The sequence below is a fragment of the Gekko japonicus genome, unplaced genomic scaffold, assembly GCF_001447785.1.
Source record: "Gekko japonicus isolate JY-2015 unplaced genomic scaffold, Gekko_japonicus_V1.1 scaffold534, whole genome shotgun sequence".
NCBI classification, from domain to species: Eukaryota; Metazoa; Chordata; class Lepidosauria; order Squamata; family Gekkonidae; genus Gekko; species Gekko japonicus.
In genome coordinates, this window is record NW_015172021.1 from 819,351 (window position 1) to 837,852 (window position 18,502).

At 45.6% G+C, this 18,502-nt stretch overlaps 1 protein-coding gene across 1 annotated transcript in view; it reads right to left on the reverse strand.

Annotated features, from left to right (window-relative positions):
* Nucleotides 1-18,502, reverse strand: part of ACACA (acetyl-CoA carboxylase alpha) — a 297,952-nt gene that overhangs the window by 161,146 nt on the left and 118,304 nt on the right. The window contains exons 29-32 of the mRNA XM_015420510.1: nt 10,144-10,167; nt 2,532-2,675; nt 1,381-1,477; nt 975-1,082 (exon numbers count right to left, since the gene is read on the reverse strand). Of these exons, the coding sequence (XP_015275996.1) occupies nt 975-1,082; nt 1,381-1,477; nt 2,532-2,675; nt 10,144-10,167 (373 nt within the window). The remainder of the gene's footprint in view (nt 1-974; nt 1,083-1,380; nt 1,478-2,531; nt 2,676-10,143; nt 10,168-18,502) is intronic.

Below are 18,502 nucleotides of genomic sequence, written 5' to 3' on the forward strand. Positions count from 1 at the left end.
GGGGGGGGGGGTGGGGGGGGCCGGCGGGGCCCCCCGGCCGCCGCTAGGGAAGGGGGAAGCTTGGCGGGCTGAGGTGAGGCCTCGCCGTGGGTGCTGGGGATGGGGGGGGACAGGGGAGAAGGCTCACTTGCAGCTGCTTCCTTCTCCTCCCGTGGAGCGTCTCCCCCCCCCACAAGTATCGCGGGTCCCCCTTCTTGTTATTCATAATATTCCAAAACAGGTGTATTACATGCATGTAATGAATATATACCTGTTTTAGAATATCTCTCCTTATATATATTTGAATAGTGGGTGCCAAAGTTCTAATTCTAAAATGCACTCCTTTAGTGTATGGCTGATGGCACTGCTCCTCAGCATATATCGCCACCAATCAGAAGGCAAAGCCCGGGTCCCGCCCACACCACAACTGCTGCGACAACCTGGTCTTTTGCATATGGAAGCTGATTGGACTTCAGTCCATTCCACACCTCAAACTCCCCCCCCCCCGCAAGGCAGTTGGGATTTTCATTTGCATAACATACCTCATAGGGGAGAGGAGAATGGGTAACAATGGTTACCACTCTCCAGGTGAGGGCTACAGATAACTCAAACATACAAATGCTCTTCAGGTAGCAGAGATCAGTCCCTCTGGAGAAAACAGTGGACTCTGTCATTAAACCCTGCTGAGGTCGCCACAGGAAACTGACACTGTTTGCCCAAAGCCAGAGCACTCTCCCAGAGCCTCTTTCTAGATCCCGTTGTATTTATTTCCGCAACTGGCATTATTTCTAGTTATGAATAATACACAATGCACTTTATAAGATGGAACATACAGAACACTTTGGCTTATAAATAAGGTTATTGTAGTGTACATATTTGTTGTTTGACCCACCCGGAGGCTGGCAACCCTACTTCATGAGCATGGCTTAGACAAGGGGAGCTGCTCGCCAACAGTCTTGAGGAGCAAGCCCAAGGGATAAAGACTCTCTCCTCACCTTGCTCTGTGTAAACGCTCTGAACATGGCCGCCAGGCCTTCATCATCGATGTCACAATCGGTCTTAATGGCAACGTTCAGGATGTGAATGGGCTCCTCTCTAGCACTCTGAAGTTCAAAACAGACCAGTGGAAACAGTTCAAGCACATAAAAAGACACAGAGCACGAGGAAGGAACATGCATATTATCTTTTAATTGGTTTAGGAGCAAAACTGACTCAGATTCTCACTTATTGGAATAATTATTGTGGCTCTATACCACAAAAGTGGAAAGCCCTTTGGTAAATTCTGGAGACAGTTTGCAAGACTGTTCACAAAATATACGGTCTACCTCTTCTCCCTGCATGCCCCCCACAATCAAACAGCCCCTAGACGACATTATGGCAAAAGGAAAGACAACATCATACCTTATCTTCATCATACAAGGACGGGTGGCCTGCCTCAGGGAAGGTGGGGCTTTGTGGAGGAGAGTCACAGAAGCACCCCATCACTTCATCAAACAGCCTAAGAACAGGAGAGAGAGAGAGAGAGAGAGAGAGAGAGAGAGAGAGAGAGAGAGAGAGAGAAAACAAAAGTAGCAGAAGCTGGCAGCGATGTGACCAATTTTTATTTATTTCCTTCCTTTATTTATAGTTGCGTACACTACCAAAGGGAGTCTCAGAGCGGCTTACACACTCCTTTCCCTTCCCCTCCCCACAACAGACACCCTGTATGGTAAGTGGGGCTGAGAGAGCTCTGACAGAAACGGCTCTTTTTCAAGGACAGCTCTGACAGAACTACGACTTGCCCAAGGTCATCCAGCAGCTGCAAGTGGAGGAGTGGGGAATCAAACCCGGTTCTCCCAGATTAGAGTCCGTGCACTTAACCACTACACCAAACTGGGACATGACAAATATTACCGTAAATAAGCCATGAATACAATAAAATACATACAATAAGACAATTTCAGGCGTAAAAACTTACAAAAGCACTACTTATAAAAATACCCTGTCAAACAGTTCCGTTCTGCATATTCTACAAAAGGACAGTAGTGTGGAATTCAAACTCTCTGGAATGGCTAGACACAATATGCCCCAAAGCTCCAAATCCAGCATTACTAGCACAAGACTTCATGTGTGCATAAAGGAGGAAATGGGAGGAGAATCTATCTTACTAATGGGGGACAGCCAGGCAGCTGTTCAGCCTCCTTTGTCCCCCCCCCCCCGCAGATACACATTCTATTTGTTGTGCACTCTGACACTAGGAGGGAGGAGACCAAACCGCAAAACAAAAACAAAACCTTATTTCTGAAGGTTTTTAGCACAATGTATCCTTTGGAACCAATGTCTCTCTGGTGTCTGTTAGCTCCCTCCCAATTTGGACATGTTCTACCCCACTTCAGTTTTGTTGACAACTGCCCCACGCAACTAGACAGGCCACAGGTTGTACATGGGAACTAAGGGCATCAGAAGTGGCCAAGAACAAAGAAACCGGCCAAAAGAGAGAGGGGAAGACCTCAGAGGTACCGTCATCGATGCTTCTCACTCCCCCCCCCCAGTGCCCCTCATCACCTGCTTACCTGACGAAGTCTTCAAACGTCCGGAAGGAGACCATCCCACCCATCCGTTGGCATGGCGGGGTGAACGAGTTGTCCAAGAGAACATCACTCACACTGGCTACATGGACCATCCCATAATGGTTGAGGTTGGAAGAGAAGGACATTCTAGACGACAGTCCAAACCAGAAGGCATATTAGGAGAGAGGGCTAAGATAAACAGTTACAAAGGCTGCCATGTTTAGAACTAAAACTATGTAGAAACCTACATCGAAGTCACATGTATAGAATGAGAACTCAACAACAAATCACTAGATCGGTTTCATACAGAGCAGAACTGATGCGTCTCTTCAGAGATTTGCCTGGCTAAGCTTCAAGGAAAAACCAGAAGGGATGGCTGGGGGGGGGGGAGGAGGAATGCCATTCTTTCCCTGGTAGACTTATCTGGAATCTTTGTTAGGATTTGGATTCGTGGACTTATGAATTTGATAATTTGTATAATTGTGAATTTATAATAAGATCTTTGTATTAATAAGTGTAGAATTTGTGAGTGTTGTATATTGGCATTCTATAGAAAGTCTTAAGAACAATATAGAAGGATATTTATTATCTTTATTAGCGTCATTTTTCACAGTCTTCTTTCTTCGTTTGCATTCTACATGGCAGAACAATAGCTCTGTAAGCTTACATGTACATGTATTTCAATGCCCTTTAGTGATGTTAAGTTAACCACTGAATTCTTGGAAAGAAGCCACATTAGATGGTTTACAAATTTGCCATCGAGGTATTCAGGGGGTTCAGGAGGAGTGAAAAAATGACTTTAATGGCTACTAAGTTATAGAAGAGCCAGAATTAGATGCCGATCACTAGAATGAGTGTTCCACTCCACAGAACTGCAGATATTTTACCAGCTCGGTGCTTCTTAAGAGCTCAAGGAAGCATCAAAATTGGCCATCAGACAGCAAACAAATGGGGATTGCTACCCAACCCTTCTCATCTAACTGCCTGCTAACACAAAGCCCCAGGATGGCCATTCAACAGGTCATTTCTGATGCAATTTGAGACTTTGGAATACCATTCAAGTAGCTTCCTACAGAAATGGCCCACAGGGACATGATACACAATTTCTGTGATCCAGTTTGTGCATGTGGGTTCCGAGGAGTCTGTGGAGCTCCAAATATTTTATGTAAGCTGCCCTGAGCCTGCTTCGGCAGGGAGGGTGGGATATAAATTAAATAAATAAATATGCAGAGGTTCTTCCTTGTCCTCAGTGTTTTGGAGCATCCCACGTACATGAACGGAGCTCCCATGTACGCACCAAAACCATGTGGAGCTTTAGAGCATATCCAATGGCTGCTGTGCTTTTCACAATTGCTTTGGAAGTACAGGCTATTGCTGTTTCTTATTCCAGACAACACTGCTGAATTGTTTTGCATTGGGCTCTCTCGTTTTTTTAAGAACAATTAACGGCAAGATAAAGATCAGAGAAATTTCTTTAGAAACAGAACTTTTTAAAAATATTCCCCCATGTCACAAGTAGGATGGCTGATCAGTAACCCCAGGATCCACTGAACTCCCTTTCATTTTATGATACAATTCATATAATATGTCAAACTTTTCAAATTAAAATACCAGTCATTCAGAGGCATAAAAAATACAGGTATTTCAAGATTCAGCATTTTGGTTTTGGTTTGTTTGTTTTTTAAACCCCCAGAGGGGTATTTTTATTTTTTCAATAAGACTACAAACTACAAAGAAAAATATAGGAAGGGGAACTACAACTATGGATAAAGGAAAGAAACCCACACTAACTAAAAACCAAAGAGTGGGAGACCCCCTTTATGTTAACCTTAATATTAGTATTAAAAGAGTTAGTAAAAAAATATACTTGTAGAGTTCTTGTTTTTCACACTGTTCTATATTAGTAAATTAGTTATTATGAGAGAACTTTCTGAGCATCTTCTTTATTTCAAAGAGCCATTTATCAGAGTCCTTCTGCCCTTACTTCGGCTTTCTGTCTCTAAAATCATATACAGTTTTCATTGCTCCCGCACCCGCTTCTGCAGCAGAGTCCTCATCCGTTCCCGAGGCAGCTGAGTCACTTGACTTAGTTTCTTCCCCCGATCCCAGCTGGCGTTTCAAGAATTCCTTGGCTTTGAAGATGGAGTATCTTCTCCCTTCTATCGTTGATTTTAAAGATGACACCTCAGGAATCGCTCACCTGTACAGTATACCGTTTGTTTGAAAAAAAGTAATTAACTCCTTGTAGCTCTCTCTTCTGACGAATTTCAAATGGAATGTCTTTTAAAGTCTTGATAATTGTATTCTCAAATTTCAGTGGAGTTGCTGAAGTTGCCTTTAATATAGCATCTCTGGTCTGTCTTCTTGCAAATCTCACCACAATCTCTCCAAGAAGGCTACCCAAACAGCTGCTGGAATGTGGCAAGGTACAAGAAACTTTGTATTCAATCTAGGGTTGCCAGGTCAAGGTTGGAAAATACCTGGAGACTTTGGGGGTGGATCCAGGAGAGGGCGGGGTTTAGGGAGGGGCCTCAACATGGTGCAATGCCATAGAGTCCACCCTTCAAAGCAGCCATTTTCTCCAGGGGGGCTGATCTCTGTCAACTGGAGATCAGTTGTAAAAGCGGGAGATCTCCAGGCCCCACCTGGAGGCTGGCAACCCTAATTCAATCCCTTTGCTATTAAAGTCCAGAACAATTTATCTTCTTCTTCTTCTTCTTCTTCTTCTTCTTCTTCTTCTTCTTCTTCTTCTTCTTCTTCTTCTTCTTCTTCTTCTTCTTCTTCTTCTTCTTCTTCCTCCCACTCCTTTGCTGGGTTTATCTCTCCTTGCGCTTCAGAGGCGTCCCTCTTTGCCCTCCACTTTTCCCACGGGGAGGGGGGATGCCATTTATCAAAGTTCGTTTAATTAGAACTCACGTTCATTGTTGGTCACATTCCTGACCTCGCTCACATCAATCGTTGTTCCGCTCAGTCTCCCGCGCTTGTGCCGGTCAAGTTAGTTTGTGCCCTAAGGCAACTCATCGGTAGGCCTGTCATAGCGGAGAGAAGCCTCGATTCTCCAGCAGCAAGCCGTCGAAGAGGCTATCCCTCAAAGCTCTCTGGCCTGGAGCCTTTCACAAAGGCTCCGTAGGAGTGCCACTTGAGGTGGCACCCCTCCATGCAGGTGGCGGGCTAACTTCCTCCATGCCGATGGTGTGCTAATTGCCTCCCCAAGCTCTGGGGAGAGCGACCGCCATCGCCAATCCATAGACCGGAAGTCAAGATTCAGCATTTTGCTTCTGCCTTAAAAACCCAATTAGAAGCTTCTGGGTTGAAATACATTTATAAATAAATGTACATACTGCTTTTCTACAAAAACCATATATAGCACAATTCCTGTGCATGTGCAGATTTAGATAGGTATCTGCTTCGCTAGATTTTTCACTTCCACAGAATTTGAACACTGAATGGACCACTAACCTATCTCATGGCAGAAAGCAACTTATCCCTTATTAGAGGCTGATGTACACAAAACTAACTTGGCCCATTCACCCCTAATTACAAGAGGTCCACAACTACTCAAGGCTAAATCTTCTTTTCATCTGCTCTCCACACAGTAACAACATACACCTCTCTTTTGTATGGCTGACTTCTTCCTTTTTTGCAGTTCTATCTCCCACCCAAGCGTTCTGCTTGCACCCTCCTCAATCGTTTTCTGCCAACTGAGGGGTAACACCTCATACAGTGGATAAAGTGGGTGTTGGCTCAAGACAGTCTGCCATAATAACCATAGTGCTCTTGGCTGTTTGGGCTGAACTGTAGCCATTAACTTCAGTCGTTAACTATGCACAAGTCTTAACTACATGCAGGGTTACAGCATAAAATACTCCATTTTCATTTTAAATAACATTTTCCCCTCCCCCTTTCGAGTAATTCAATATCATTTATGATCTAATAATCTCCAAGCTGTTTTCATTTTTACGTACCTAGGCTATGAATCGCTAACACCGCTGTTAGTGTGACATATCTGGATAGCAGACGTGTTTGATTTTTTTAAATAAGTTATAGATTATAAATAACAAGTGGATTGTAGCTTGAAAGGTTTAGTAAATCTTTAGGGACAACAGGTTACAAACACACATCCACACAAATGTCTAACTATATTATACTGAAACATGTTTAGAAACAACGGCAAACAGTGTCTAATTGGACAAACTAGCTTCCCCACTTTTTTTTAATTGGCGGGAGGGGCTACGCACTGCAAACAAGTTGCATTTAGACAACTGGATAGTCTTTAAAGGACCATTCGTACGATGAGGCCGACCATCCCCATGGATGTCATTCCTCGAGGGCTAGATTAGGAGTTGCACTAAACACACAGCTGCTGCAGAAAACGGCAGCTGTGTACCAGTCCCTCATCCTCCCAACACCACAACGGGAGACAATCTAGAAACCAGGCTGCCATTTTCAGTGGTGGGTGGTACGTGGGAGTCACTGCTTTGGAATATAATTTAAGCCATTCTGGGAACATACTGGGCTCCTCTTTACTTGAACATCCTGGTGTAGAATGACAGGACAACTGATACATTAGGCTGCCCCATAAATCCCATTTAGCATCCCAAACACAGGACAGAACTAAAGAATTCACATTATTTTAAATTAGCAGCTGCCTTTCTCTTAACGTCATCCATTTTCATTGGCTTTAAAGAGTAGTGTTTAAGAAACATTGGAAGTTGTCTTAGGCCAAAGACCAACAGGCCACTATCTTAAGAAACACTAGGAAGCAAAGGAAAAAAAAACCCAGAAACAGAGGAAGGCACCCAAGGACACCCAAGAGAGCTGCTCGGGCCCAGCCGTGAATGCTGATTCCATGCTCATAATGGTGAAGGGACAATGGTCCTTAGCTTCTGATCAGAAGGGCAGTGACCAAGGACAGGCAGGTATGAAGGAGAGAGTGAGGGATGCAGCCCAACAGCATGGCTCATGTTAGGACACAGCCTGTCTCAGGAGAGAGATACCTTGAGTACAGCATCTCTCTTCTTTGAAATCCTACTTTAAGTGGCACAGTTTGGTGAGCCTCTACCTTTTGTATTCTGAGAGAGTCTCTCCACATCAAAGCCAAACTCTTTGTTCAGTGCTGCAGCCCTGAACTGAGGGAGTGAGCAACTAGCCAAATCTGGGCCCACAGGAGTTACTGGTGCCAGAAGTGTATGCCTGGCCGACAGAGAAAGTGCATGTGGGTTTGAATACTGGCCCACCACCACCCCTTACCTCCATGGAAAGTGGCCCTTCAGTGTCTGGCCGTGGACCAACTAAATGCACTAGAATCATCACTGGGAAATGCAGAATGCTTTCTCTCCCAGACACTGGAGAACAGGAAGGAAGCTGTGCTAAATGGATCTTGCTTGTCCCACAATGACCTTATGGGCCATGTGAGTGAGACAGGTGGGTTGGCGTGTCCAAAGGTCACTATCACTTGTAGAGAAGTGGGAAAGCAAGTGCCTTTAAGTGTGCACCAAGCTTCCAAAATTAACAACAGGCAGATGTGCTCTAAAATACTTTAATATAAACCAACAGGACACAGGAATATAATTTAATAAGGACGGGTCCTTGGATTTAGGCAGAAGACTGCAATTGGACTCAAACAAAACATTGCTACATGATCCAGGGAGGCCCAAGAATTGCCATTTTAAGGCTTTTAAAGCCTTTTTTTGGGTCCTACCCGAGTTTGCAAAATTGCAGTTTAAAATCTGCAAAGGTGAGGAAAAAGAGCAAAGTATCCTCCCCTCCCCAAGTTACCACGTCTGTCCGTCTTGAAGACCCATGATGATTTGTTGTCATTTAGAGAATGGGAGGGGTGGAGGGGGGAGGAGAACAGACATCTGCTAATGCATGTAAAGTTCACACTCCCACTCCATCAGCTGATTGGTGACAAACGTGGAGGGTAAAAGCATCGGCAAATTCAGAAGCATCACCATCACCTCGAGACACCAGAACAGCACCAGGCTATCGCTGCCTCCCGCACCCAAGGTCGCTTTCGCAGGTGAGGCTATAAATATCTTCTTGCCTGTAACATGCTTGGGGCCCCTTGAACTTGTGAATATGATTGATGCGGCCTTGGGTCAACGCAATCTCCCCCCACTTCTCCCTTGCCTGCTTCCTGCCTGCAACCAGGGAAACGAACTAAAGCTAGAGGAGTTTCAGGAGGGCAGCTGTGTGGGACTGCAGGAGAACAGCCGGATTCGATTCCAGTCGCACCTCAGACCAACAACCTTTTGGAGGAGTGGGAGCTTTTGAGAGTCCGAGCTCCCCTGGTCAGACCTGACTCTTGACAGCTTACACCCTTGGCTCTTGAAAGCTTATGCCTGGAAGATATTGCTGGTTTCAAACGTGCTACTGGACTCAAATCTAGCTAAAGCTGGAAGGTGGCTCAAGGGTAGAACACGTACTCCGGTCCGCAAGAGGCTGCCATGCTCAAGAAGAAGAAGAGGAGGAGATTGGATTTATACCCCGCCCTTCAATACCAAAGAAGTTTCAGAGCGGCTTACAAACTCCTATCCCTTCCCCTTCTCACAATAGACACCCTTGTGAGGTAGGCAGGGCTGAGAGAGCTCTTGACAGAAACTACTCTTTTTCAAGAACAGCTGTGCCAGAACTACGGCTTGCCCAAAGTCGTCCAGCCAGGTGCAAATGGAGGAGTGGAGAATCAAACCTGGTTCTCCCAGATTAGTCCACACACTTAACCACTACACCAAACTGGCACTCAATCCTCTGTGGGTCTCTGCTCGAAAGCTCTTGAGTAGCGGGTGTATTTTGTAAGGGGGGGAGCCACTCCTCCAGACCTTAAAGAGCTGCTTCTCAACTAGCAGGACAGCTGCCTGAAACAGGGACAGCCTCCATCAGTCAGAGCAGACAACTACACAGCACTAGATGGACTAACAGCGTCACTCTAAAGCAGCTTTGTGCAATCACCTGCAGATATCTAATTCAAAACTAAATGCTTACTCCCCTGGGAACCTTGAAAGGTAAGTGCCAGGGAAGATGTCAAAAACCAAGGGGCATAAGGAAGCAGACCCACGCCTAGATTCTTTTGGTTCAAGAACCCTTTCCAGTCATTACATTTTTTTGGACACATGGGGAGAAGGCACAGCACATGCGCTTTCCAATGCGTGCAATCATGTTTTGTGTGAAAAGGGCAATGTGCCTATTTGCAGCTTTGGAACACACGTCCCAGAGCCACGATTTTCCATGCAAGAAAATGTAATGACTAAAAAAGGGTTATGGTGTAAAATCATTCTGCAAAGCGGGGAAGCTGAGCCCATGAGCATGTTAGGTTAGTTTGGTAGCTTGGTTGGGTGCAAAGTGCTTTTCAAATATGTACAAGTGAGGAGAGGGATGGAAGAAATGGAGGGAGGGGGAAGGAGTTAAAAACCACCACAAAGGAGAGGAGGAAGAAAAGTATGTGTTATGGTTCCGGGTAAGAAAATTGATTTCCCCCCCCACCCAAACACAAAATAAAGGTTAAATTGTTAAACCAAACTAAGAAGAAGAAAAAGAAAGAGTTAAAACTACATTCTTCTAAAAAAAACTATTTTTTTTTCTTTTTCAGATCTAAAAAGAGGATAGTTTACTGTACCTGTTGAGCGTGGGTATGTTCCCTCTGTAATTAAACAACCACAGTTAATTTTAGATTGGTTAGCAAAAGCCATCATTAAACAATTTTACTAAGCATTAAAATCAGAATTGACATTCAAGCCGGTGTATGGAGCAGGTTATATTCATAGAAGCCAAAAAATCATATTTGCGTTAGGCTAAGGGTTTCAACACATATTTTAAGACAGGATCCATGCTGTTCAGGAATGAGAGCTCTTCACCTATCCAGTGTCACAAAGATGAGGAAACAGCTCCCCAAAAGGTGTTATGAAAAAATGTCTCACTTCATAAAAGTGACCCATGTTGTCTGGAACACTAAAGGTCTTCCCCAAGGGTACAGGACCCAAGCCAGAGAAAGTCAGGCTGAAGTCCCACTGATACCAATGTGATAACTTGACTGCAAGCAGCTTTACATCTTGCTGTATCACAACATTGCTACAGGGCAACAATGGAGCTGATGATTGTGTAACACATTTTACAAAAACACAGATAATTTTTGAGACATGTGGGTACAGTCCTCATCTACACATTGTCCGTTAAATTTCTCTTTCGTTGGTTTTTTTTTTTTAAAGAACAAAATTTTAATCACAAGATAGTTTTTAAAAACCCGACTCTTACGGACTAGTAGCAAGATGTTGTGTCTCAAGAGGACTGCGTGTACATTCCAAAATGCATTATATAAAACAATAAGAATCAGTGGGGTTGGATCCCACACATCTGTTCTACTAACAGCAGTCAGAGTAACTCCTTCAAGGAGTCCATGCAGAAGGACTCTTGGATCAGGGAAGATTTCGCCATCAGCAGAGCAGATCTGCAAGATGCAACCCAACAACTCCATTATGATGTGTATCCTCTCTTTTAACATCAGAGGACCATTAAGGGAGACCTTTAACGTCAAAACTTGGTATGGGGTCTTTTCAAAAGAGCTTTGGATAGTCTTCCCTCATATTTGAGCCAATAAGATTCTACCTAATCCACAAAAAGCAAGCTGATCGGCCTGAATTCCAGAAAGCTGTTTGTTTCTTTAAACGAGTCAAAAGATTTTGTTTTTTCCCCTGGATGCCAGAAAAAGCCCTCCAGCATCAGCAAAAAGGAAACAGAGCAAGAGAAAGTCAATGGTATCCTGTAACTAGTGGTACTGTGTCCCCTCCCCTGCAATGCGACCAGAAGCACATCACACACACCCATAGACATGCATGCAAAAAAACAAAGAAGAGAACAAGCCAATCTTTGCAGCTCTTGGGCTGGTGGTGCACCCATTTTACAGCTGGGGTGAGCAGAAGCAGAGACAGAAAAGATAGGATCACATGACATCATACTGTGAGGCAGCGGCAGAGTAAAATTTCTCCCCACCCTCATGGATGTCAGAAATGATTCGGGATTTAATTCAAGGGAAAGCAGTATAATTGGAATAGTTCGAAAGGTTGCTTTCGTAAGGGAACCATCTGTTGCAAGGTTTGTTGTGCCTATCACCTTGTGTCTATTGAATGGTCTTCTACATTTGTAATCTGCTTTCTGCATTACAGATTGTCATGCCTAAAACAGTTTTTTCCTTTGCATTATTTTCCAATTCTGTAGTCCTACTGCATCATTTACTGGATCTTTTACGTTGTCCAACTGAATTGTTTTCTATATTTTGTAATCCATCTTGAGTCCCAGCAAGAAAGGTGGGCTATAACTTGAGTAAATAAACAAACATAGTTTAGGAGAAGGGCCGTCAAGTTTCAGTCTTGTGTTTTGCTCTGCCATCCACTGAAAGGGAAGTTAAAACGGAAGAGCCGCAAACAACTCCCCTGGCTCATTACACCAAAGGCTGTATGCTGTCCCATCTTCCCCTGTCATCACCGGATCATTGGCAAGAGAAACGAGAAGCAACACTCAGACCGACTGAAATAAAGCCACAAAGAATGGTCCAGCCAAAAGTTAAATGATAAAGCCTATGTTTAAATCTCTCCTACTGAGATGCAATGGGACTGCACAGTGTTTAACTTTTGGCTCAGCTGGATCATGCTCATGTAAATGCTTATGCAAAAGACACGACAGTCTGGCTCCATCCATCGGTTTTCGTAACACAGTCTTGTCTTGTGAACAGCCAGAGCACAAAGTTGATATAACTGGCTTCGATCGTAATTTGCTCTTTGATGAAGAATGGAACGAGCAACTCGCTAAGCCCACATACGCCAATAACAGTGCCCTGGATCAGGAGCCACTGGGTGAATCCTGCTGGAAAGCTGAAGTGGAAATAAACAAACTTCGGTGGCCCCAGCCTACCTTTATCTGAAAACCAGTTTGCAATTTTAGGGGAACATGTTGTTATAAATTCTTCTTGGTAAATATGGAGAACTTACCTGCTTCAAAGGAAAGGGATTCTTAGAACTGTAACAGAAAAGCCGTGGGGTCTGCCGAAGGTCCAGCAGTTTTCAGGAACCTCCATTTTGCAGGGCAGAGTGCCTCTGAATACCAGGTTCCTGAAAGCCAGCTTGGGGCCTCTGTGTCCCTCCACTTCCCTAGGCCTACCAGGGACCGGCTAATGGCAGGCAAACTCCCGGCAATTGTTGCTGGTGCCCAATAACACTCATCCAGTCGGTGGGCAGAAGCAGGCTAGCAAAACATGGAGGCAGCTATCTTCGTCGCTGCACAATGACATCATTTTTGGCACGACCTGGAATTGCCAACATTGTACCGGAATTGAGGCAAGAGACAGAGTGTCACACCAGTGCAAGGCCAGCGCTTCCAGAAGTTACATCACTGCGTGGCAACAGAGATTCCCCACCCCCACAGTTACTCACCTCACCTCCCCTCCCACTGGTAGCCAGGCTAGGCAACCCTGCCATTCCCCTTCCAGGGGCACCAGATGTTGGACTAGATAACCCACTGGCCTGTTCCAGTAGAATTCACCTGCCTTCAACAGGAGAGCGCTGGGTCCTTGAAAAATAGCCTTCCTCCAAAGGCAAGCCAGTTGTGAAACTGAAGGAAGCTTTTTTTTTTACTGGTTTTCAATATGGCTAGAGATGGTTGGGTCCAATATTCAAAGTTTAAACGCCTTCCAAAGACACACCGAAGTCTTTAATGCGTCCTGGCTGCAAATGGCTGTAAACCAAATATCAAATATACTCGCACATTCTGTCTAGTTATCCGTCTTTACAAATGGCAGCAGGCATGCCACCGGTTCTTAAGCAAGGCGTTTTCCTTCCCAACTGGCATAGCACAGCCAGGGGAAGCACAGGCCAAAAACTTCCACACCAACAAGGGAAGGCAAGACACAGCAAGAAACATTAACAACACAAACTGGAACAGCCCGAGCTGGAGAGCAAAGTCACAAACACAGACCAACTTCCTGCCCCTTTTGACTGTAAAAGCTTAAGAAGGTTTGATATTCCAGCTACCCCTTTCTGGGTAAATTGCCATTCCTCCTCTCGTGTGCAATTTTCAAATGGATGAGCCTTTCCTCTACCCTCTATCAGAAACGGCATTTGGGTATCATATGCAACACACCACGACAGCAAATTGATGATCTTTTCAGAATAACCAGCAGCGTGGAAAGCCAGAACCGCGATAAGGGAGCCACTCGCGAAGCTTACAGCACAGGGCGTCTCCTGAGCACGGCCAGCTGTAATTGACCCTCTGAAAACCACCAGCTGCAACAAAAGCATCTCACTTTGCTCCCTTGCCTGAGCAAGCAGATATGCATGCAGAGTAGGTGCCAGGGAAGGGGAAGAGAGAGGATGCCGAAAATAAATAAATCCTGCAGGAGTTGTTCTCGGGTCTGACCTGGGGAAAGATCCCTTCCTGATCCCAGAAAGGCTGATCACCTGGAACAAAAGAAGCAGGTCTGGCACAAGCAAACTCCAGCCAGTAAGGATTTCTCCCCCCCCCCCCAAAAAAAAATCAAATGTTTGTTTGGAAGAGGGACCGCCCCACCCTGTGCGTTCCTGCAGCCCATTTCTGGCTCTGGTAAGTAAGCCTGGCACCTCGTATTTTTGCTAGCATGTCAAAATAATTGCTGAGCCCGCTTGTCCAGAAGCAACACAGCCACCTTCGCAAGTTCCAGCTGGTTTGGGAGAAAGGTAGGTTGACAAATATTTTAAATTAAGAAAGAGAGAGTAATGTGTGTACATAATCATAGGGGAACAATGCATCTTCCCGGGACAATTTCAACTGTTAAAAACCAACGTTCTGCATCCAACTAAAGCAGAATTACAACCAAGAGACTGACTGCACATTATGGTCTCTCATTGTGGTTGTTTCTAACACCCTATGGGAAAGGGGGGTGGGGTTCACCATCATGGGTAAGGAGGATGACAAAGCTATGAAGAGCAAGGCTGTGGCTTAGTGGTCGAGCAACTACTTTTGAATAGTCAAGGTTCAGCCCCCAGAGTTAGGAAAGGTCTTTGCTAGAGACCTTGGAGAGTTACTGGAGATAATATGAGAACCAACAGTCAATTAGTTCCATGTGGGCAAACCTCCCTGGCCCCAATGCACTACAGCAAGAGAACAATCACACAAAAGATCCAAGCCCAAAGCCTCTCTTACATGTAAGAATGAGCAGCAATGTTACACCTGTAAAAGCCCTTAGGACAGGAGTCGCAGGTATACCTCCGATGTACAGCAACTATCTATTCTGCAGCTCCAGAATGAAAATTGATATGGGGAACTCGACTACCTATGTATGCATATTCAATTCACTCCCTCATCTTCCAGATGGTAAGAGAACAACACACACACACTACGGTGAAAGAATAAGGCCTACGAAAGCCCACTGGATGAAACAGGAAGACAAAGTTCCAGATCTCAAACCACAAAACAGTCAAACTCTGGCAGAGCCAGCTCAACCCAACAGGCAGTTGCCTGAAGCATTAAACTGAACAATGGCTGGTCTAACTGGAAAGCCCTTGAAAGGGGGGGAGGATACGATTTTACGTGACCTGGGATGGCCCAGGCTAGCCAATTCCACCATATCTCGGAAGTTAAGCAGGGTCGGCCCTGGCTAGTCCTTGGATGGGAGACCACCGAGGAAGTTCAGGGTTGCTGTGCAGAGGCAGGCAGTGGCAAAACCACCTCTGGACGTGTCTTGCCTTGAAAACCCTTACGGGGGTCACCATACGTCGGCTGTGACCTGACGGCACTTTCCATCACCACCACAATTTGCCCTGTCTGAGACCCCTGAGGCACTCCTGGGTACTCGGAACAGACCTATTCCAACACAGTTTTCGTACCAGTCCATTCACTTGTATGGAGTGAGAGGGAATATCTGTTTCACTGTACAATAACATCCGGCAGGGTGGGGAGTGGTGGGATAAGAAGACAGCAGGGACCTCAACAAAATACTTTGACCTGGTCCTGCCTGCAGGAAGTACAGAAGTGCCTTAGAGGAGGAGGAAGAGGAGACTGGACTTACACCAGCCCTTCACTACCCAAAGGAGTCTCAGAGCGGCTTACAAACTCCTTTCCCTTCCCCTCCCCACAACAGACACCCTGGGAGGCGGGTGGGGCTGAGAGAGCTCTCTCGAGAACTGCCCTTGAGAGAACAGCTCTTAAGGAATTTCTAAATGACCCAAGGTCACACCAGCAGCTGCATGTGGAAGAGTGGGGAACCAAACCCGGTTCCCCCAGATTAGAGTCTGCGCTCTTAACCACTACACCAAACTGGTTCTCAGTTGGGTGGCTGATACCCACAGAGCATCCTTCCTGCGTTCTCTCCCTCAAGGGACCCTGGCCTCTTATACAAGTATCCGCCACACAAAGGCCTGCCAAGCATTTCCGGAAATGTTTGTTTTGAATCCCACCCAATTTGCATACCACTACCCAAGTCCGTTCCACAGCCCCTTTCAATATTTCCCCCTTTTCTTCCCTCTGCTGGAAGATCCTGCCCTCTCTCAGGCAGACAAGCTAATGGAGCAATGGGAAATTACGGTACCTATGGCTTAATTAACATCAAACCCACAGCACAGAACTACAGGGATTTAAGTTCTCATCTCCCTGTATATCCACCAGCATCTCCCCCTCCCATGGAGAGTGGGGACCCCAAGCGTCCTAAAGATTCGCTCCTGAGAATTTTAAGCTCATCCCTCCATGTTTTAACACGGCCCAAGAGCCAGGAGTCACCACAGCTGATTTCATATCAAGAGTCTAGTGATTGATGGGGGGCGGGGAGTCTGTTTTGCTAACTGCTTAAGCGTGCAGAGATTTTTTTCCATTTCAGGGGGTGTCTGTACCTTAGGGGCAGGCCCCTATGGAAAGCAAGGCCGGGCCGGGCTGGGCAACTCTCTTATTTTTCTCCCATCCTCCAAGAAATAAAAACACACACATCTACCTCCATGGCACAGGCTATTGCACTGTCGATCTGGCCAGTTCCCAGCTTTAAAGTACCTAATGGGTCGTGCACTTCATTTTTTATTTATTATTATTTATTATTATTATTTTAATGTATAGCCCTCCCTCCCCGCAAGCGGGCTCAGGGCGGCTCACAAATAGGGCACATGCCAATACATAAAACAGGTTAAAAACAACATCAAAACAATCATTTACAATATTACAAGTACTCTAGATGTTTCAATCAGTCTTCAATAAAAAGATGGCATCTTAAAGATGGTGCTCCCAGTTCAATGGTGTCAGCTCCACACAGCGCTGCTGTTCACTCCTCACAGGGCCAGTTGGTAATGATGGTAAAGGTCGTGATGGTAAAAGTAGTGGCAGCTCCTACTCAAAAGCCTGGCGGAAGAGCTCCGTCTTGCAGGCCCTGCAGAACTGCACAAGGTCCCGCAGGACCTGGATCTCCTCTGGGAGCTTACTCCACCAGGTAGGAGACACCACCGAAAAGGCCCTGGCCGCAGCAAGCCTGGCCTCCTTGAGACCTGGGGTCACCAGGAGATGTTGCATCCCCGACCGTAGTGCCTGTTGGGGAACATATGGGGAAAGGCGGCCCCTTAGGTATGTCGGTCCCCGGCCACTTTACAATCCCAGGGCGAGAATTCGCTAATGGGGAGTGAAGTCGGCATCCTGAGAAGCTCACCCTGCGTTTTGTTTTGCTGGCCTTTGTGCCTATAAAAGGTCGACTGGGACGTGTGCGGACATCTCAGAAGCCAGCGAGGAGCAGTTGGGGGAGGGGGAGCTTTGGCACCCTGCACAGCCCTTTTCTAAATCTTCCCAGAATTAGGAAAGAACAAGCTACATATCAGCAAATATATGCAAGTTATGTTTCTATTTATACAACTCAGAGGAATCAACTTCTCTTGTTTCAGATTCTGGATTTTTCCAATTGGGGGGGGGGAGCAAGAGTACACAAAGCCCTCTTAACTGTGAAACGTTCACTTATTTTCTACCAGCCTAATTTTTTTTGTCCTTTAATCTAGCCCATGTGTACACCATAATTCTACAGGAGTACGGGAATACAGAAAGAATGTGGATCAGTGTGCAAAATCCAGCATTCAGAGAATCTCAGATTTCACTTTAAATAAGTTTCTAGTCCATATGGCAGAAATGTTTAGAAGTGTGTGAGCAAAGCCTGATGAAGCCGGGTGTGTGTGTGTGATTTGCATCAAAAGTCCAGTGCTTGGCGGGGGGGGGGCAGCTTAGTGCCCTGCAGAGCCCTTCTCCATGACTGTCAAGATCAAAAAGTATTTAAAATGATGTCTTGAGAATAAAAATTAATGGAAACAAAGAAGAAGGGTGCAAGTGCTCATAATGTATACAGGTCACACAATATTGATCATCTGGACCCAGAATTTTAATTAGTGGGAGAAAGCAGAATACACCGAGACCTGCTTTTAAATCGGCTATGCACTGTGGTTTTGCATCCAATAAAACTTAGCACCCAACTAAAATGGCATCCTCCACTTAAGCCAGCTTGCAGGCAGCAATATAGCTAGAATGGCTGTTTTGGCAAGCAAAGGTGAAGCCAGAAGCAGGGGCAAAGTCCCTTTCCCACTTACTGGGGCAGCGTTCGTAATCCCCTCAGCTGCCAAGAACTTCTGCTCTCTTATTTCTATTTTTTTTACCCCACAGAAGTCACTCCCCCCTCTCTAAATGGCACCCTCCAGCCACAGAGAGCCACTCTCAGGGGGTTCACAGGGAGAGATGACAGTGAAAACATGAGGGGGGGGAAACAGACCTACCAAGCCTCTCTCCAAAATTTTTCAGCTGGGGGGAAAAAAGTGTTCCAGATTGAAATTTCAACTGAGTGCACATAAAAATTACCTGGCTGAACTATTCTCATCCTCAGAAATGCTTGAGGTTGAAGCTAGAATGTCAGGTAGCCAGAAAGAACCTTTTCGGCCTTGAGCCACTGGAAAGCTGCAGCCGGCTGGAGCAACACTGAGCTAGACTGACGGATCATTCAAGCA